At 37.6% G+C, this 21,751-nt stretch overlaps 1 protein-coding gene across 1 annotated transcript in view; it reads left to right on the forward strand.

The window, feature by feature from the left end:
- The window catches only part of SV2C (synaptic vesicle glycoprotein 2C), a 117,617-nt gene that overhangs the window by 91,881 nt on the left and 3,985 nt on the right, over positions 1 to 21,751 (forward strand). Inside the window, exons 7-12 of the mRNA XM_052778380.1 lie at positions 3,779 to 3,889; positions 6,112 to 6,200; positions 6,570 to 6,734; positions 9,596 to 9,729; positions 11,016 to 11,219; positions 12,132 to 12,291. Coding sequence (XP_052634340.1) covers positions 3,779 to 3,889; positions 6,112 to 6,200; positions 6,570 to 6,734; positions 9,596 to 9,729; positions 11,016 to 11,219; positions 12,132 to 12,291 — 863 coding nt within the window. The remainder of the gene's footprint in view (positions 1 to 3,778; positions 3,890 to 6,111; positions 6,201 to 6,569; positions 6,735 to 9,595; positions 9,730 to 11,015; positions 11,220 to 12,131; positions 12,292 to 21,751) is intronic.

Raw genomic sequence — 21,751 nt, forward strand, 5'->3', positions numbered from 1 at the left:
GGCATCTTCCTTATTTATGAAGAATATACATAACAATTTTTTCTTCCTGGATGCAGTAGAACCAGGCAGCAGAAGGCATTTTTGTGATTTGAAGTCCAGTCTGCCTTTCCAGCTTGTGCTGTGCTGTGGGAGTGCTGGCACTCTGCTCCCTCTGAGAGCCATGTGTGGGATGTTTTTCCTCTTCCAGAGGCTTTCTTCTTAATTTAATGAGCATATAACTCAATTAAGAAATCTTCTTCAAGGTTCTGCATTTGCAGGCGATCTTGAGGAATGACCATCTGACCATATAACTTTATTCCATTGAGACTTGCAGTTTATTGCCTTGGATGTAGTTTCCGTCACCCCCATTTAATTTTTTCCATGAAGAAGCTCAAGAACTCCTATATTTAGCCTGAAAGAAGTCTGGTTAGCACATCTATCATGTTAAAACCACATTTATTGGTACACTGGTGACGTACCCCTAGTCCCATCTAACCTAATATTTTATTTTCTGATTTCATTTACAAGTAAAGGGATTTGCCTAACACCATACAGCTAGGGTGTAATTTCACAATTGGCTCTTGCTGATCTGAGCATCTTTCAGACAGAGTATGCCTGCCCCCTGTCACTCTTTGTTTTCCTTCTGCCAGTGTTGATATTCATTGACTGCACAGTCAGCCATAGCACAGACCCTGTGCCCCTACAGTGTTGGTTTAGGCATTAAGAAGAAGTCAGAAATGTGCTGGGACAAAAGGTGGGAGGAAGGATCAGCCACAGTCTCACATCAGCTTGATGTAATTGTAATCACTTCCAAAAGCAGCCGTGGAGAAGAAAACAAAGCATATGCTGTTTGTTTCCAGTTCTTGTAATCTAACAAATCTTTCTCTCTATGGTTGTTAAAATGTGACACTGAACCATGTTGAACTCAGCACTTTATTTACAGCTATTTTTGTTAATTGGTCAGCCATGAATAAGGCATGAATAAGGAAAAACTACCACTTTCTTTGGATTTCTGTCAGTTTCTGCCATGAACATTGGAAAACTCAACTCCAGATATTGAGGAGTTAAAGGATTATACTATGAAGGAAATACTGAACTGTATGTCAAGGTTACACATGTATAGAAGTCCCTATTTTTAGCTTGCATTAATATGATTAGAAAACACATCATTGTCTCCTCCTTGACAATATCAGCACTTCATCTTATAAAACCCAGAAAGCGAAGAACTTATGCATAATTTTGGGGGCATATCCTTTTAGTGTCTCCTTTTTTTTAATATAAGTTAGTCCTCGATATTGTGACATTTTTCCCAGTAATTTATTCACATAGCTCTCCTAAACACCATTGCTTCATCCAGTACTATTCTATGACTTATGTGTTACTATTTTTCTCTACTTCATGTCACTAGTTACATCAGATACACTTTGATAGTGTGTTTTCTAACTCTACAGCTGATGAAACTTTTTCTCCATTACTGCTATAGTTTTAGTGTGCTTTCCTTTTATATGTTTTCCTAATTGTATTGATGTCATCTTTTCCTAGAAGCTTGTTTACAAGTCATGTTTATTCTCATTACTCATTGAGGATTTTATCTTCAAAGGTTTAGAACAGAGAAGGCATCAACTGATGAACAGTTGGTTTTAGAGTTACAAACTCCAAAATGAATGTATTCTAGTTACTGACTGTGGAGGTGGTGGCTCTTAATACTTTTGAAAATGTCTCATGAGAACAGTGACACTAACAGAGACGGTAGTAAGCTGTTAGTATCTTCTATTACGGGACTACCCAAGTTAAACATTTATATACATGCTTAATTGCCTTCCTGGGTCCTTAAAATATACATTCATTAGATCTGTTGGTTTAAATGTTTAAGTAAAAAAAAGTTGTATCCTTAAAACCAAAATTCTCTCTACTCTTTCATTGCCATGTATTAATTCATCCTTTTTTCTGCAAACATTTTCCTTTGCAGCAGTCTTGATTTTGTAAAATTTTAAACATTGCATATTTCTAGCCATTGCTTTTAAACAGAAGTTCCATTTTCATTAAAATAGGTATTCTTTATTGGGTTTTCCTTCATTCTTCATATACTGACAGCTGAATTTGCATGGTCCAGATGGACCATTGTCCTGATTCAATAGGACTTTTCTTATGTTAAAGAACCATCAAGGCCGGGGGCTTTTTGTCCCCAGTCACATACAGCAGTCCTAGGATATATACGTGTTTCCCCCAACCTCCACAGCTCCAAATGAGTCAGGTGGCCAGGACGATGAAAAGACTGCCCCTGAGCCTACAAGAGTGGTACTGGTTTATACAGTGTGATTCAAAAGGCATGTTCTTTCTGCCTGGAGGTGTGGTATGTGAGGATGTCTGTATGTATGAGGTCTTAAATAATCTTGGAGGACTCAGCTCAGTCTTTTGTATAACATGTTTCATAAAAGCAGTTTAAGAAAAGCTTAAAATCAATGGAATGATGCAGACAGGATTATTGCTATTGGAAGAGGCATGACAAAAAGGGTACAGGCTTTTGATATAGTCATGGTTTGGCAAGACAGTGAGCTGCAGTATTTCATAAATGAGGGTGGCTGTAACTAAAACCGCTTAGTGGGCTTTTGTTCATTCTTGTTCACAGGCTGAGGCTGCTGATGCATCTTAAACAGTGTACATCTGTAAAAGCAGTGGGCTAAAAACTAGAGCTTTACCATCAATACTGCTATTTCCTGATGTCCTGTAATTGACTGTGATGCATCTGTGGGGGGTAGTGTCCTCATTCTGTTAAGAAGAAACACAAGCTGTTGCTACCTTCAGAAACTACAGCCAAACATTGAATACCCAGTCTCTTGTTCCTCCCCTCTTATGTGTCAGTCCCTTTCCCCATTTAAATTATTTTCTTTCCATTCTCTATTTGTCTTCTTTTTAAAAAAATGTGGATGAATACACTTCCTTTTGTGATATCACTTTGAACCTGGGATCAGAGCAGAAGCCAAAACCAAAACCATACAATGGTATAAGTTTGTCTGGTGCTGTGTCTGGAAAGACCATATAACACATTCTCGTTCTGCTACACAGGAGACTGCAAGTGAAAACTAGCATTGTAGGCAACATCACATTCTCTGTCACTGGTAATTCTGTATTTTTCCCTGATGTCTGTTTATCTCATTTCACTTTAGATGAAGTAGATGATTGCTTATAACAGCAATAACATGCGTGGTTCCAGATCATTTCACCTAACTTTTTTCTCTCTTCATTAAAAAGGGTAGTTAAAGTCAACATCCCAAAGACAAAGAGAGTTCCCTGTCTAACACTACAGGAAATAAGAACAAAAGAAAAATGTTGTTCAACTATTAATTCTTGACATTTCAAATACTTCTATTTGCATTACTGTATCTTTAATCAATAGATTTTCAACAATGTTGTGATAGCAAGTCAGAACCAACTTGATAGCAAACTCTGGACATGGTTAACTGAGGTTTTAAATAATGTTTTATCCTTTGTGGATTTAGAGTTATGTACAGCAACACTCTAGCAGAACCTGATAGTAACAGCTTGTTTCCGTCAGAGGAAATGGATTTCCTGCATACTTTGAAAGTAGAGTTTTCCAATACAGTTGCACCCATGACAACTTTGGCATTATAGTATGCTACTATTCCTTTATATTTCTAAAGCATTTCTAGTGTAGACACAGGTTTAATATGTGCTCATTTTTACTTTATAGGATTTAGTAAAACCTTCCAACACTACTCAACAGGCAGCTAATGATTCAAGAAAATGCAAGTATTTGCTGTTCTGTTTTTACTTTTAGGTAAACAGAATCAAAACTCCAAAGCAAATAGACGAGCTCATAGAAATCGAGAGCGATACAGGAACTTGGTACAGGAGGTGTTTCGTTAGAATTCGCACAGAGCTATATGGTGTAAGTAACATCTCTGTTTGTTCTGTAATTACCTTTCTTCTTCTTCTTAATTAGCCTTCAGAAATAGGATGGATTTATTGAGATCATGCTGGTGATAGCTGCAATGTTACATTTTCCATGCAAGTGGGAGATTCAGGAACCAGTGTAAAATTCTGGCTTCCTGACCCAGAAGAGGCGCAGGTGAATCACAAATGTTGGTCCCAGCTTCTGAGGAGGAAAATGCTGCATTGGTCCTCACACAAGTGATGGCTAATAGTTAACATAGCCCTATTCCCAAGCACTACAATAAATAGGTACTGGAAATGCATATCAATATATACCTATGGAAAGACGTGACACATGATGAGATGAAAAATTATCAGCAGGAACTTGAGGCAGCCACATTATTTACAAATAGTAAAGTCATGAATAAATGGTAAAAATTAATGTCAATAAAACCTTTATAAGGCATAGTATCTGCATGTATGTTTAGGCATGCCAAATGTTTTACCAGAAAACTATGTTAAAGCTATTTCTGAGTTTAGTACAAGCTCACTGGGACTGTGTTCTGTATCCTTTACCTTCTTGCAATACCAAAATTATGCAGTAACTTGAACTTTCTAATGAAAATTGAGAAAAGTCTCATTAATTTAAAAAAAAAAAGTTAAAAATAGCTTTTCACAGCTGTTAAAAATCTGGCATCTTAAAGCTCTCCAGAGCTATGATTAAGTGTTGTAAACCAAGGTTTGTCACAAAATTGCTTTGCTTGGAAAAATGGCATTTTCCCTATTAAAAAAAAAAATCCAGAAAGTGTCTACTTTTGTAGTTATTTGTCCAAAAATGGAGTAGTTGAAGACTGAAATGTTATTATTTGACCTTGTTACTAAACCAGCTTTAAAGGAGTTGCAGCTTGGTTGTCTCACATCCTTGTTCTCTCACTGGACTAGCCCCTGGATCAGAGCACCTTCCCTGTTGCGTGATGTGTGCTGAAACCTCCTAGGACAGACTGCCTCTACTCTTCAAAAGGAGGGTATCATCCTGAGATGAGAGACAGAGAGAGAACACCATTCTCAGTTAGCTCCCCTGTAGCATCTCTGACCTGGGGGTAGTCCCATCTTTTCCTTATATAGATAAACTACTAATTTCTAGCTGTCATAGGTAATGATAGATAAAACTCTGAGTGCGTCCCTGTTGAATAATGGAATATAGTTTGTCTAAACTTAAAGCAGTGTAATACTGGGAAGTGAGAAGAAAACATTTCTGACAAGATATCCGGTTTATTTGAGATAGTGAAATGAAGCTGCCTAGAGATTAGGAAAGTTTGAGGTGATCAGAGCAGGGGTGAATTAACAGACACAGTCCACACTGGTGTATAAAAAATTTGATATGAGCCCGCAACATGTGCTTGCAGCCCAGAAAGCCAACCATATCCTGGGCTGCATCAAAAGAAGCATGGCCAGCAGGTCAATGGAGATGATTCTGCCCCTCCACTCTGCTCTGGTGAGACCCCACCTGGAGTACTGTGTCCAGCTCTGGAGTCCTCAGTACCAGAAAGACATGGACCTGTTGGAGCAGGTCCAGAGGAAGGCCACAAAAATGATCAGAGGGCTGGAACACCTCTCCTGTGAGGAAAGGCTGAGAGAGTTGGGATTGTTCAGCCTGGAGAAGAATAGGCTCTGGGGATACCTTATGGCAGCCTTTCAATACTTGAAGGGGGCTTATAAGACAGAGAGAGACTTTTTACCAAGGCCTGTAGTGACAGAAGAAAGGGTAACAGTTTTAAACTGAAAGAGGATGGATTTAGATCAGACATTAGGAAGAAATTTTTTACAATGAGGGTGGTGACACACTGGAACAGGTTGCCCAGAGAAGTTCTGAAAGCCCCATCCCTGAAGTGTTCAAGGTCAGATTGGACGGGGCTTTAAGCAACGTGATCTAGTGGAAGATGTCCCTCCCCATCACAAGGAGATTGGACTACACGATCTTTAAAGCTTCCTTCCAATCCAAACCATTCTATGATTGCATGAAAAGAAGCCAGAAAGTCACAGAACATGCACAACTTGGCTATAGCTGGAAATTAACATACTTGTATGAGAAGTATAGCTATGACCAGTATCGAAGAGCTAATCTGCTTTCTCTGATGCCCTGAAGATCCAAGCAAATCAGAATCAAAAATTTTCTATCATTTAACAAAATTGTTCAAAACACAATTTAAAATAAATGTATTTCCTAATGAATTACAGATTTGGTTGACGTTTATGAGATGTTTCAACTATCCGGTGAAGGATAATACGATCAAACTTACAGCTGTATGGTTCACCCTGTCTTTTGGGTAAGAGTTGTTGAGATCTTAAACCATTTTTGATAGACTTGACAGACAGAAGAATCATCTGCATGCAAACTTCTGTCACTATGGTTATCCTTTTTATTCAGAAAGGTTTTATTCAGTATCTTTCCACAATATTTGTATTTATCGGTTAGTCTGTTCTTGGTTGCAAGCCCGGCTCATCAAGAATATCTGCTTCAGAAAACTGGCTTCTTCTGGTGTCAGCATCTTTCAATATTTTAATTTTATGGAGAATTTTATTATGATGGAGCAACTGCTCCATCACATAAGCAGTCAAGTGAGCTGCTCATCCTAACCTTGCACAGATTTCCAAACAAGTGAGATTGGTGACTGAGCTTTTTCTGTTTTTCACAGCTACTACGGCTTATCTGTCTGGTTTCCTGATGTCATTAAACATCTGCAGTCAGACGAGTACGCGTCCCGAGTGAAACATTTCCGCAATGAGGAGGTTTCACATTTCGTCTTCAACTTCACACTGGAAAATCAGATTCACAGCAATGGAGAATACATCAATGACAGGTTTAGAGATTTCCTAATATCCTGACTTGGCTGGGATAAACAAATGTGTGTTTTAAAGCATGTCCTAATAATCTAATATTTTTCTCCATTAGTTAATGATAGATGGTTTTGTTGCTTTTTAATGTGAATTTATTTCTGTTCTTGATTTCTTATGACTCATGGAGCATGGGGAGAAGTGGACCCATACATGCCCTGGTGGTTCCTATGTAAGGAATCCCCATGCAAACCCAGCTTCCTTGTCATCCTGAAAAACAGACCAAAAAGCCTCAGTTAACAATACTTCCTTTCACAGTGGGATTCAAAGGTTTTCAGGCCCAACACATGCAACATATTGTAGGGGGCTGCGGAAGGACGTACTTTCATCTCTGTTGCCAGTTCTTTTTTTATATCGATGAAAGACGCTTCTGTGAAAACACTGAACATTGAGACGTTAGGATCTTATCACAGAAAAATAAAAGCTAAACATTACTGTAAATCAATAAAAAGTATGAACAGCACTGAAATGGGAAACAACATATTGGCAATGACTTTTGTGTTTTTTAACTGTATCCAAACATATTAAGGCTCTATCTGGACTTTACAGATAACTAGATAACTTAGAGGGAAATGAAACACAGCTGTTTTAGGTATCTGGTTTGTCTTAAGAAATTTACAAAACAACCATATGAATGGTCTCCTGGAAGGCATGGTGCTAAGTGATTATTATTTCCATAGGAAAATCTATATCTAAGTGAATAAAATTAATGATTTTGGTAATATTGGGCATTTAAAATTATTTTTATAAGAACTTGAGTTTTGACACAGTTAAAGATTTATGCATTGCAGACAAAAAATAGCAGTTATCTCATTTTTAAACTAGCCATAGCTTCCCAGTTCTGTTCCTTTCCAGGCGGTAGATGTTCTCCTAAAAGCGAAGAACTATTTACTGTCAGTAATTGACAGAACTCTGTCAGCCAAGGTCTTATTAATTTGAACTGAAAATTCCTGTAAAACACTAAATCTGACATTAGCCTGCTCTAAAACACTAATACACTCTTTCAAATGTGCAAATTTAATAGGCCTTTGATAGTTATTTGAGATTCGCAAAACATTTTCCACAGAAGTATGAACTCATTTGATATTCTTCCTCCACAAATGTTTCAATACTCCACTTACTTACCCTCGATCTCAGTGTTTCCTTCAAGTTCTTACCTTAACTCGATAAAGTACTTGACTTTTTACTTCATCAGATTTCTGTTGGGTTTTCATTCAAATCATCTCAACACCAATTTTAACACAGTCACAATATGTTTCCTGTCCAAAGGTAAAAAGTGCATCAGAAGAATGTAGGACATGTAGTCTGTCATTTCTGTTCCAACTGACTAATCTAATTGCTAAATTTTCTTTGTTATCCTCTGGAATTAGGCTACATTTTAAAATGGAAAGTGTTATATGAAAAATGATAATGAGTTGACACTGAACACCTGCCTGATTTTAATCAGTTTGTCACAAATGAGAAATTATATAGTAACTAAAACTAATGGGCTGAAAACACTATACTTCTGACCAATACACAAAGAGAATTCATCAGCTAGTAAGTCTTTTCCTGTGATAAACACAAGTAGCTTTTGCTCTTCTTTCCCATAAAGATGTGATTCCAACAACTTTATTGGCGAGAGAGTTTAATTCCTATTATTTCGTAGGTAGCATATTTTGTGTGTTCCTATTCCTACTATTAGTCTTGTAATAAGAAAAATACTTAGCTAGTCACATCAGGTTTAATTAGAGCAGAGCCAGGTCTGTGTTCAGAATGCTTTGCTGTTTTAACAATTCTTACTGCCATATAACAATTAAAGCATTCTTTTCAAACTGTTGCCACTCTGGGTGAAGTCTGCCAGCAAAACTGCCTTTTTCCAGTTGTAGCTTTTTCCATGCCTTCATGTGAAATGAGACATCACAAAAATAATGATGCATTTCTACAGCTGTCTTTTTTTTTGTTAGCATAATGAAGTTATTTGGTAGAATTATACTAAAAAAAGGCTTACAGCATTGTTCCAGTCTAGTAACATTGAGGTAGAAAGTTACTGCTAGTAATACACTTCATCATTGACTTTTTCTATGAATGACTTGATTGACAGTCATAATCAAAGACCTAGGAGTTAAATGACAGTCATTAGGAAGGAGGATGTTCAGAAGTAAGAAAAGCTACTGACAATTTGTTTATACCTGTATATAATTACAACTGCATCCACAGACACAGGAGTAACAAACACATACTTCCGGTTAGACATGTAGCTATATAACTGGCAATGTAATGGTTGTGTTCAAGTTAAACCATTTTGCAAAACTGTTTTTTTAACACTTGGACCAGTATGTTTTGCATTTGAGCCTGACATGGTGCCCAGTGTGTTCATCTGCAGAAATAAAGGTTCTTTAAACAATTCTTTCTTTCCAGCTTGTTGATACTAGCAGGTGCTTGTTTGTTCCAAGAGGCTGAGTTTCTGGAGCATGATGTCCCAATTTCCAGCTGTAATGTCAAATTACACGTAGCAGTGATTTTACAAGGCTATTCCATGAACGTCATGACATTGGTTTCAGTTGATGATTAAGGACAAGTAATAACAGAAATATTATCAAAGGAATTGTATTACCAGTTGTGGCTGGCAGCTATGTGGAGCTATTTGTCTTATTAATGTTTTTCCTGAACGATAGTATTCTGTATTCTATAATCAGCTAATCATTAATTACACCTCCAGAATACCTTTAAGGAATCATTGTTAGTGGAGTTGAGATTTTTTAGACCTGTACAGCTGCATCAGCTTGACCTGTTGCTCTTTCTAACCTGTGAAGGTAGACTGACAGAAATTATTTGTATTGGGCAGGTTTATTATGATGAAGTTTAAATCAGTAACCTTTGAAGATTCACTTTTTAAGAACTGTGTGTTTGAAGACATTACTTCACTGAACACATACTTCAGGAACTGTACTTTCATCAATACCACCTTCTACAACACAGGTATTACAAGGAAAAAACCCTGAACATCCATTGTTCAGCTGCGTGTACTCATTTTATGTTTATAATTTCTAGATTTCTAATATGGCATACAAGAATTCCTCTTGTAGGGAACAAAAAGCTGTAAAAAGCAACAGGCCTCTGTAATATTATAACAGAAAAGTGAAAGGATCACACCTGGACTAGATACCACAGACCTAATACTGACTCAGATAATACACATCTCTTTGATTTTAATCATCTCTAAAGAGATTTGGTCTGGAGAAGAGAAAATATATTTACTGCTTTACTGGTAGCTTTTCCTAGTGTATTTTTATTTAGTGTAAATGGGACTGGTGAAATACTTTGTTCATTGTGCTTGCTGTAGCATGGGAATCTGAGTTCAGGATTCAAACTGCCTAATCTATAATTATTCCCACTCTCCTAAGTATTGTAACAAAAATAGGAATGCATATAGCATATATGTATTTAAACATATATAATATGTTTAAACAGAGGACTTTTTTTTCAGTTTAATAAAACTTAACTGAAAGTAGAACATGGCCAACTAAGCTTGTTGGAAAGATGGGGCACTTCTTACCGCTTTCCCGTAACTCCAACAATCATAATAGTAATAGAGTTAGGTTTCAGAGCAAGCAATGCCCTGCTTTCTTTGTGTGGAAGGAAGGTATTCTTGATTCCAGGTTATAAGACTGACAGGAGGAACAGAAAGAAAGTGGAAGTATAGGGAGAGATCTGCAAAATGGTATTGGAAGAAGAATGCCTGAACTGTTGCATGAAGTAACTCATCCGTGTTTGAGCTGAAGACCATGAGGCCTTCTCAGAAATTAAAATTAGTTTAATCTGAATTCTGTAGGAACATTTCACTTTAAAGGAAGTCAAACCAAACCAAGCACTATTGGCAGTCTCTTCTGAACGGCTGTCTGGTGTGGAAATAGAAGGTCTGATACAGAGCAAGACCAAGTGATAGAAACTTGCAGATACCTAGTGGTTTTTATGCAAGACCAGCTGCTGCTGAAAGGCCTTAACCAGATACAGTCCAAGCAGAGCTGAAATACAGTAATATAACTTGCCTAATTCCAGGCCTTAATTGCTCTTTTTCATAAGCTTTGCATATTTTTCTTCAAGATAAAAAGGTATCAAAATTAAGAGCAATAACTAGTTCCATTTTACAAAGCAGCGAAAGCTCTGAGTTGTCATTAAATTTGCCTAAATTGAAATGTTTTTAATCAAAAGCTGCACATGGAGTTGGCTGTTAGTTGAAATATTTCATTTTCTTCTTTCCACAGATCTCGAGCAATATAAATTTGTTGACAGCGAATTGATAAACTGCACATTTTTCCACATCAGGACAGGATGTCAGATTTCTTTTGATGATGACTACAGTGCCTACTGGATTTACTTTGTTAATTTCCTGGGAACATTGGCAGTGTTACCAGGGAATATTGTGTCCGCTCTCCTGATGGATAGAATTGGACGGTTAACGATGTTAGGTGGGGGCTTCACTTTAAGACAGGGAACAACATCAAAACCTAAAGCTCTCCTGATAAAGTAACATGTCCTCTTTTTAAAGAATTTAGTTCAGAGAGATGCAAAACATTCCTTCTGCAGATGCTTCATTTGTGCGGCATCTTAAGTGCCCTTTTAAAAACCCCCAATTTAGAAACTCTAGGAACAAAGGGTTCTGTAACCAGTTCTGCTATGCCACATTATCAGTCATTGATCTCCCACACTGATATTACAAGACCATTATTTAGGCATTTGGGATGAGATTTTGGAAAGTGCTGACCATTGGCTCTTCTTTGCTCCAGCTGAAAGGAAAGCAAGATGTGCATGGTTGACCCTGACTTAGTGAAGCAGCTCCATGGAAGAGTCAGCAGTCCTTTGCCCGTTATCTATTTTGCAAAGTAACACAGTTGAAAGATGTCTCCTGTGGATTATCTGCAATGACAAATATGTTTTCAATTTACTTAAATAACTATGTGGTAGTTCATTGTGTTCATTTTCTAGGAGAGTCTCTCTATATAAATGCAATCCCCACTCAGTGTTTTTATTGCTATAATATATGAACGAGTTTCATGTAATTGCAGAAGATGATGAACAAGGAAGAATGGGGGTGGTTTTCCCCAGGCAGTTTGCTTTGAAATTTCAGAGAGGGTTCCAGCTTAATATTTTATGATATATCCTAATACTTGAGGAGTTATGTTTTTTTTCTATGAGCCCCTTACAACGTTTGTCTGCCTGATTGGTCTTACCAGGAGAGGAAGTCTCTTTAGTTTTTAACTCAGATATATAGGTCAGTTATTTAGCTACACTGTGTATATAGAAACATTAGACAAAACAGACAAAGATCATTCTTTAAATACAGCTCCACTTCATGTTGGTTTCACCTGTCTTGTACATAGGTGGTTCCATGGTTCTCTCTGGCATCAGCTGTTTTTTCCTGTGGTTTGGGACCAGTGAATCTATGATGATAGGTATGCTATGCCTCTACAACGGCCTCACCATCTCAGCATGGAACTCTCTAGACGTCATTACTGTGGAGCTGTATCCTACAGACAGAAGGTATGTGCAGGTACACGTCCCCTAAACTCACTGACACTATCTCTATGTACCAGCACAAATAGTGAATAGAAATGGTTACATATGAGCTTTACAGAGGTAGTGATGTTTTGAGTGATTCAAACCAAACAAATAGTTTGTCTTATGAATAGCAAGGGTAAAAAGAGGGGGGTTTGAGCTATTTAGTATCTATTTCTCATCAAATATCACCCAATCAGGAAAATACCACAAAAGTCGTTTCATATGAAAAAAAGGTCTAACTGTTGCTCTCATTTAAAACACTGCTAATGAGTAGTATTTCTGAAAACAGTAATGGAGTATTTCTGAGTTTCCCCTAGCACAACCAGCTATGAAGGCAGTAGTTGGTCCAAAACAGCAATATAGCTGCATTTGTCTGTTGGCTGTGAAATGGTGGGGATGATAATAAAAATCACTATCTGGAGCTGAACAGCATCTTCTGGAAGAGATTGTGGGCTTGAACCATGCTGAGCTGTTAATCAGTTTGCTACAAATTTGTATGCAGGGTCACTAGGAGTGTACATAGTCAGCATTAAGCAGATACAAAAATGACTTGGATACTGTTCCTGACTGTTCAGGGCTCTTGCAGGAAAGCTCAGGACAATTTTCATGTCCTGCAAGCATTGCTGCTAGATGACATGGGTTTTTTTTCTCAGATACAGCGTACTTTTTAATGCTGATCTTATGTCACTTAATGTACTGAAGGAAGAACAGTTGAGTCATACACTGTTGTATGTTGAGGGTAAAAATGTAAAAGCTGCTTTTTCTTGACTAGACTGGGATATTTCTTCCCCCTCCCCTCCTTAAACAAATTTTATGTAAAATTGCCCACATTCCTGCCAAGGGACAGTGTGTCCTTTCTCCTGTCACAGTGCTATTCACTCTGTCATTCACTAGGAGTTTCAGATATAGTGAAAAATATTTCCAGTTTATAAATGCATGAAGCCTTGCTGGCAAGTCTAAGTTTTTGAACAGAGGTGCAACTCGCTTCAGTATTGTCCATCAGGAGAGGCTTCTGTGTTTTCTTTTCATTGACATTTTAAAAATACGCACTCCTTCACACAAGAAATTGATGTCCACTCTTGTGGTTGTATTGAATAACTGTACTAGGCTACTTATGAATCCAAAACACTAAGCTTTAATATTAAGTGCTAGTGTTTTTATTACACCTCAGGAAATTGCTCTTCTGGCCGAATGCCATGATATATCTCTAATAAATATCCTTTAGAAATAGCTATCTTTTTTGGTATTCCTGAATGTAGCAGCCACAAATATTTTCCTAAAATGAAGTAAAGAAAAATAGTTGGAAAAGCCATTGATGTTAACGGGAAAAAAAATAAGCATCATTACTAGGAATGACAAAAAGAATGTAACTGATAACTATTCTAGACCATCTGTATTTGTAGCTAATACATGTTTTCAATAGTTTCTGCTAGCTTTCGGATTGTAGCAAATTTTTCCCCATTTTTCTTTTTTAAAAAGCTTGTGTGTACAACAATAGCTGTCTGGAATTCCACCTCAGAAATTTACTTGCAGCTGAGTTGTTGGGGTTTTTTGCAACAACTGAGATAGAAAACTTGTCACTTTGTATTACCAATATAAAAAGGCTGATAGGCCAAATCTACCTGTGCCAGGAAAGACACTGTTGATATATACTGTAGATGAAATTTTTTTCCAAAAGTTCCAAAAGTGGTGGAACCATCACTGCCAGTTTTTGCCAACTGGCTTATAACAAAACAGCCAATTCTAGAAGTTACTTCCTAGACTTGGGGTTTTTTTTTTAGACTGGGGCAAAGTTTCTTCATGTTTCATAGAACTATCTGAAAGTTAATACTTGCAGGAACTCAAATAACTTGCTTCCCAGAATTTTTTCTCTGATATTTCTTTTATCCAGACCAGCTAGAGTTTAACAGCCACCATTGCCCACCTCTGATGGGTCTTTCTTTCTAAGATTCCTCTGATCTTCATAGCCTGGCATGACTTGCCACAGTTTGCCAGGAATTTCCAGCTTCTGCAAGTAACTGTAGGGCTAAACAGCCTTTCCAGGCATATATGGTAAATGAAGCTGCCTGATCTGTTTTTGCATATGAGGTCCTTCATAATTAAGATGATGACCTCTTTCACTACAAAGCTGCATCCAGAGTGAATCTGGTCCTGAAACTGGCTTCCAGTTTCCCCTCAAAACACAATCTAGGCACAACAACTTTGCTCATTCTGTCACTATTTTACTACTCCAATATATACTTTTTTCTTATTCCCAATCAGTAAAATGACCACAACCAGCAGCAAAGTACAGCTGAAGCCTGGGCTGGAAGCAAAGTGCGTGGAAGGAGGCCAGTCCATGCTACCATGCACAACAGACCAGACTGGGCAGCCCCTCCTTTTCCTCCTGCACAACTCCTCTTGGAGACCAGCCAGTTGCAAACCTCTGGGGCTTTGCAGCATAATACAAAAGGTGTTTCATAAATTGTACTCCAGGTTATTTAGGGATCATGCTGGCTTTTTGCCAGGTAGGGGTGTGGTGAGCAATTTGGAAATGTGCGGTGTATATGATATACGGCACACATTTCAGTTTCCTCTTCATCAGCTGCCCGCAGGACAGAGTTAACGTTGCTTCAAAATCTTAACAGATTTGGATTCTCTATGCATTCACATTCATCTAGCCATTCACGTTTTAATTTAATAATGCCTGGATTTGAGGTAATTAAGTAGTTTGTCCTATATTCTTAATGAGTACTTTCAAATTTTATGCCATTTTAGCATAGATTTTGCCTGCATGTTCTTTATAAAATCTCAATTGATTTGCATAATGCTAAAATAAGAGATGTTAGAGGCTGTATAGATTTCAAATGGTTCTCAGGTAGATGACAAAGTTGTATTAAAAAGTGATGATATGTTACTAAAGCTAGTCATAGGTAGGTTTCTGTTTTCCAGATGACACACATGGTGGTAACGAATAATCATTCTTTTTTTTTTTTTTTTTTTTACTTTTCAATACACAAATTTTAAAGGACACTCATGACAACTAGCTATAAACTAGCTGATTTCCAATAAGCAAGTAAACTAACCCAACTCCACAATGTAAACAACTTGTATTAACTCATCTTTTGTCTCATCTTTTCTCTTGTCTTTTGTCTTATCTTCTTGATGGCCTGTGCTATTCTGGACTAGTCAGCAGGTTCTGAAAAGTCTTTCGACAGTTGTGACCTTCTTGAAGGCCGAACCAAACTATTCCATAGCCTTGGAAGTTCTGCTCTGAAGGAGAGTTATTAAATGTCTTGCAAAAAATTTTCAGTGCTCCTAGAGGGCTTTCCTACTCTATCATAACTCTATCTGTATTTTTCAAACACTGCTTTGAAAGGAAATGATGTACAAATTGAGGGACAGAGGAAAAAGATACAATAAAAGCAACTTTAGTATTGTCTATCAGGGGAGGAAAACTGTACACTGGCATGTGTGGTACCAACAATCCCAGCCACTGAGCATTTTAGAAGAGGGAATGGGCTGAAAGTGTAACTTCCACTGCACCTATAAGTGCTTAGCACTTCAGCAACACAAACCTGAAGGTGCTAAGCTGATCACCCAGAAAATGCGAAATGCATAGTTAATGACCATTTAGTTAGCTCCAAGTGACTTGCTCCCATCATATATGAATTCTGTGGCAGGGGTAGGGATTGTATCCTTTCTCCTGACAGCACTCAACTACATTAACCATAAGACTGCTTTCTCATCTTGCAGTCCCCAACCTTATTCAAAGTGCACCTTCCAACTTTTGCAGCAGATGAGGGAAACAAAGTTTTCTTCACTATATTTATGTTTTACCCTCAAGCTCTCTTTGTTCTGTGCATTGGCAGAGTGATGCGGAAAAAAAATATTGTGTGATGAGGTAATTATGGCTTGTGTTGTAATGTGTGTGCCCAAGGGGCTTGCAATAACATTGCAGTTTCCTAGCTCTGCCTGTAATATAAATATGAATGGAAGAGAGTTAAAATTCTCTGAAGAAGTTAACATTTAGGAAATTGTTATGACTTTCAAATGCAATCATTACTTTCACATAAATGATAAATATCTTGTGAACTAACTTGGGAAGCACCAACTTTATAAGCCAAGACTCTCCTCAAGGAGTGGATACCACAAATAAACCAAACCTAAACAGAAAGTGGAATAGAAATAGGTCATCTCCTGCAGAGTAAATCAAGGTCAGATTGCATCAGATAACCAACAATTCATCAGTTTTACCACAGCTGCCAGACATCTGGGTTTGAGTCTTGGCCAGGAGTATTTAGAATTCAAGGTGTGCTATAAAGTGAAGTCATCCTGTTTTGCTTTTTTTTAATACCTCTGAAATAAGCTCATAAGGGTTTGGTCATAATTAAGAAATAAGCCACCTATCTTCAGTTCATTATATTTATCTTTTTCACTTTTTCTTGAGCCCTAAGAATCTATCCCCAGGGTAATAAACATTATTCACAGGGTATCTTAAGTCCAACTTTGTATTGTTGTGGCTGTCAGAAGAGAAGTTTTCCATTCTTTTGACTCATAACAGCAGTCATTGACTAACAGTAGACTTCCTCACAGCTATTTTCTACTGCCATCCTGTGGATGTGGTTCAACTGCATTTTGCTGAAATTTCATGTTAATGTTTTTAAGGCATGATGTCCTGAACCTATGCAATGCCTTGGGCAGTAGTCCAAGGCAGGAAGGCAAATTCCACAGTTTTACTTGCACACTGAGTGCTATAATTGGCCAGGCTATGATATGCACCTTTGTAGTCATTTTTTGAAAGATCTTAAAATGTCTGGACATCAGAAAATTGTCCATAGCACATTCAGAAACTCCATTTTAATAGACTTTGCATATTATCAACACCCACAAAAGTGATATTCAGAGTTTTTTTGTAACTTGCTATATAGGCTCAGCACTAGCTCTGGCAAGAAATTTATTAAATATCTGTGCTACACCTTCAGTAGCGCTACACTGCAGGACAATGAAGTTTTCAGGTACAGTGACTATCAGCAATGGAAAAGTGGGCCTGAAGTATTTTATGTAGGAATACAAGCACCAGGTCTAAGAAGGAACATATGTGGCAACCAGGAAACAAGCTCTTTTAATCTAAAGGCTTAGATAATCCCTCTATTTTTAACTGTTTGGACTCTTGCCATTTTTATGTGGGGCTTGAGTGAAAGGAAGCTAAGCATTTTTCTTTGTCACCGCTTTCCCAGCAACAGAAATAAAATACATTGGGGAAAATTCCTTTTCCCTAATGTACAGCTTTGTCTCAGACCTGACATTTTGTAAGACTTCCACATTTTTCTCCTAACAATACTGCATCTGTAACTTTTTTTTTCTAAGGCAATCCTAAATTGATTTACCAGGATTATCTTACTGATGTGCCTGAAGGATTTAATGACATCCTCTAGCTGGGCAAGGGATTCTTGCCATTGAACTCCCTTGACCAGTAATAGGGATTGCTCATGGAGTCAAAAAGACATTTTTGTGCCAATGCTTCGCCCAGTAACTGATCAACATGACGGAAATTGTTGGATATTGTAATGGCCTTATGCCTTTGGATTTTTTCACTTAATTCATTCATTATGCTGACATGACACATCACATATCTTTGATCATTTGCAGACTTTCCATACACTTTAGCACTTTCCTGAAACAATGTAGCAGAGACTGTACTAGTGCTGCAAGAGAAGGCTGTGCTAGTACATGTATGTGAATTGCAGCATATTTATTGCCTGGCTATTTTTACCCGCCTGGATTCAGGAGAATTAGTTATAAAGGCATGAATTAATACAGATGTTAGTTGATTTGAATCACAAATCTGTTCTAAGAAAGATGTTTAAAAATGAACAAGTCTGAATTTGTTATCCCTAGAGCTCAACAGTTTGCTTAATGTCTTTGTTCTGGCTATTAGTACACAACAAATTCACATTGAAACACAGTATTAAAATTGAAGGATATGAAGGCAGACAGTTGAACAGTGACAATGCTTTTCAGGTACAGGTCTCAACAATAGTTTACTTAAGCCTGTAAAAATTTTACTCTTCCTGCCAATGATGTGCATATTTTAGGCAAAAGGACATGCCTGAAAACTGCTTAAAGATTAAAAGATTGAACTTCTGCTGGGTTGTTCATTTTGTATTATCAGGACAGCCAAGGGCAATAAAAATGGGCTTACTCTGTCTTACTCTTCTTTGTTCATAATTTGATAACATTAATGGGATCAGACTAATGATGACCCCTTACAATTAGAAAAATTGAATAAGTCCATTTTACAAAACAGAACCGTTTTTTCAGTGCCAACAGATTACCTTAATTTTGCTCACATATAACAGATATTGTATTACAAATCGCGTTAAACCTTAATAAGGTAATCTTTGGTATATAACCTATACTAGATCTAAAGCACAGTGGCAGCACTGAATGTGCTATCTGCAGACCATAGCACATGAAAAGAAATGGTCCAAATTGCTCAGAAAATTATATTCATACCCCTAGTTATAACTAGTTTATACAAGCAAATAGCATCTGTGAAACAGCTTACCTTTATAAGGCAGTATAAAACAACACTGAATATAAGTAAAGCATCCCCATATGTTTTGTGCTATTGCCTTTCCAAAGATTTCCTGCCTCTATCTATCCAAATTTTCTTTAGCTAGATCTATGTATTCTTTGGGGAGTTCTGGTATCTCTTTGAATATACTGAGGCTGTTGATAACTAAGTGTCTATTTTCTCTATGTGAACACTGGTTTTTTTTCCTGTTACTGTTATTTGGGGGCAAATTTGGTTTTACATAAGCACTGACAGCTGAAGAAATCATACTTACATGTGCAGACACTGATCACAATCGTAACTTTAGAAATACTTTCTGTGCATAAAGGAGGCTGAAATTAGAACAGTTCTCACTCTTCTTCTCCTTCTTCCTCTGACTTGTTCAGAATAGCTGAAACCTGTTATTATTCTATGACATAAACTCTGTTTTCCAGGCTGGCTCTGTTGTCTTTAACCTCTTCCTACCTGTTTGAAATAAAGTCTATTTTACTACCATCTTTTCTCTTCATGCTCCTCCTTCCTACCCCCACTCTCATTCACTCTAGAAGATGCATCAGTCTGGAACTCCTTCCCTCTCAGGAGTTTCTCCCCATCCTGGATCAGCTTCCTCCAGATATTCTGGGCTTTATCTGCCCTTGTAGTAGAGATGTTTCTGTGGTAGAGATCTGAACTTCTTCTCATAGACTGTGAAAGATTACTCTAGTAGGGTGGCTCTTCACTGCTTCCTTCAGCATGCATCTCCCACTCTTCCTTTGGACTGATTCCTCCATAAGTCATCCTTAAAATGGGCAAGTTTTAACTGGCTCATTCCTCCTCTGAGGAGGGCATTTTCAAGGAGGTCCTGCAAATGTTTGTCTATCAGAAAGCTTCACAAGCAACACTTCCAAAGTTTCCTCATCTGCTGCTCTCAGCAGTGTGCTCTCTGGCAGCCCTCACTCATCTGCACTGTCGGGGAGCATGTTGCTTTCAAGATGGTTATCTCCAGGATGTGCATGTTTAGCTTTTCTTGGCTCTACGTACTATGTAAAAGTACTGCAGGTTTAATCAAATTTAGAAAAAACAAGCCAAGTAAGGGCTTTGAACATTCAGGAGGCATATCTGGGTCGCTTCTGCTTGTTTTTTTCATCGTTTTTCTGGGAAGTTTCTGCTCTGCCATCAGAATGACCTGTCTCTCCTTCCTTAGATGTTGCTGATACTTATCATCATGCAATATCTGGATGAGTGCCATGTTCTACACAAAGAGGATTTATGATTACTTCAGACAAAATAATAATTACTTTGCTAAATCTCAGGTATTTTAAAGAGTGCTGTCATATTGCCAAACTGATAATAAATATATTATGATTATAATCACCCAGCAAAAAAGACTAACTTGTGTCTTGTCCTGGGGTCAGAAAAGGCATATAATACACAGAGCTGACACTGGAACAGTAAGTATCAACTCTTCTGGTTTTAGTTCCATAACGTTTTAGGCAAGGACATTGACTTTGGTTTGCAACCATGGACAAATGAATATTTAACATCAACAGAAAAAAAAAAACTTTTTGAAGGTGTGCTAATTAGTCTGTTCCATGTCTTCATTCTGTTCTGCAAACATCCTTTTAACTGATTTAAGAATTTTACAGTAAAAGTACCATTACTTCAAGTTACCACATTTCTGAATCTTGTTCAGAATCCCAAGTTGACTCTGTGGGTTAACTAGAGTTCTGCTTCTTAGAGCAAATGAGAGTGATTTAGAAATATACCAGAAGGATCTAGACCTATTTTCATCATTTTTTTGGTGCAGGGTCCTCAAATATACCAGGACTAGTATAATTCTGAAGCACAGCATGTCAGATACAGTCAGGGAATGGACAGTACTGAAAAACCCTATATCGTGGTCAACTATACTAGATATAGAAGATTTTACCTCTCCTCCAGTGTAAGGCTTGGATGTAGGACACCAAGGGGCCTGACTGATCAACTCTACTGAGATACAGATTTGCAGAAGAGCAGGGGAGATGAATTAGTGACACTCTGGACTGTGGCCATGTCCATCAGTTTCTTGAGGCAGAGGATCTCTTCTCCCTTCATACCATGGTTTGCTGTTTTCAAAATCAAAAAATAGTTCTGTGAAGAACATTGAGAGTTTATATCCTTGCTTTCAGCTTACTTTAAGTTGATTCTCTGGGCTGCTCTTTAGGAGCTCCAGTAGAAGTTTCTCAGACTTACTTCCTAGGAATTCAGGCTACATCTGAGCAAAGGACTTCTTCCTTTCCCTCACATGCACCTCAGTACAATAACTACGGCTCTTTTTAGTCACTCAGACCATTAGCATTTCTGTTAATCCCGGCTGTTTAGACTGGGGGCTTTTTCCTTCTAATGGCAGTTCTTAATATTAACAAGAAAGAAGCATTTTGTTCTGAAAAGAACATCTATCCTCTTGATTCTTATTATTTTATTCCAGCGAGCACAGTGTGAGCTCTGCATAGTCCTTCTTTCTTTCACTTCTAAGAGATTTGAGAAATGTTAAACATTCTACTATCATACAGATATTTTTGTTAGGACACTTTTTGTAGGACAAGGTCATTCCTGCAACTATGAATCATACAGTCATGTCAAAACACAATTTATTAAAATGATGGCAGTTTGCATAATACATCTATTCATGGGCTACCAAACATCTAAAGTACTTAATCCAGACTACTAAAATCACACCACTGCAATGCAAAAGCCCCTTCGAGTTGCCTGTGTCATATGTTCTGTTACCAGTCTATTTCCTTTGCCTTTTCTCCAAAGTTTCTCAGATATCTCTTCTGCACAGAGCAGATTTTTTTATGCCTTATTCTCTTCACGTCTAAGAGACAAACATTCATTGTTATTGGAGGTCTCATTAGCCTTTTG

Source organism: Harpia harpyja, chromosome Z, assembly GCF_026419915.1.
Source record: "Harpia harpyja isolate bHarHar1 chromosome Z, bHarHar1 primary haplotype, whole genome shotgun sequence".
Classification (NCBI taxonomy): Eukaryota; Metazoa; Chordata; class Aves; order Accipitriformes; family Accipitridae; genus Harpia; species Harpia harpyja.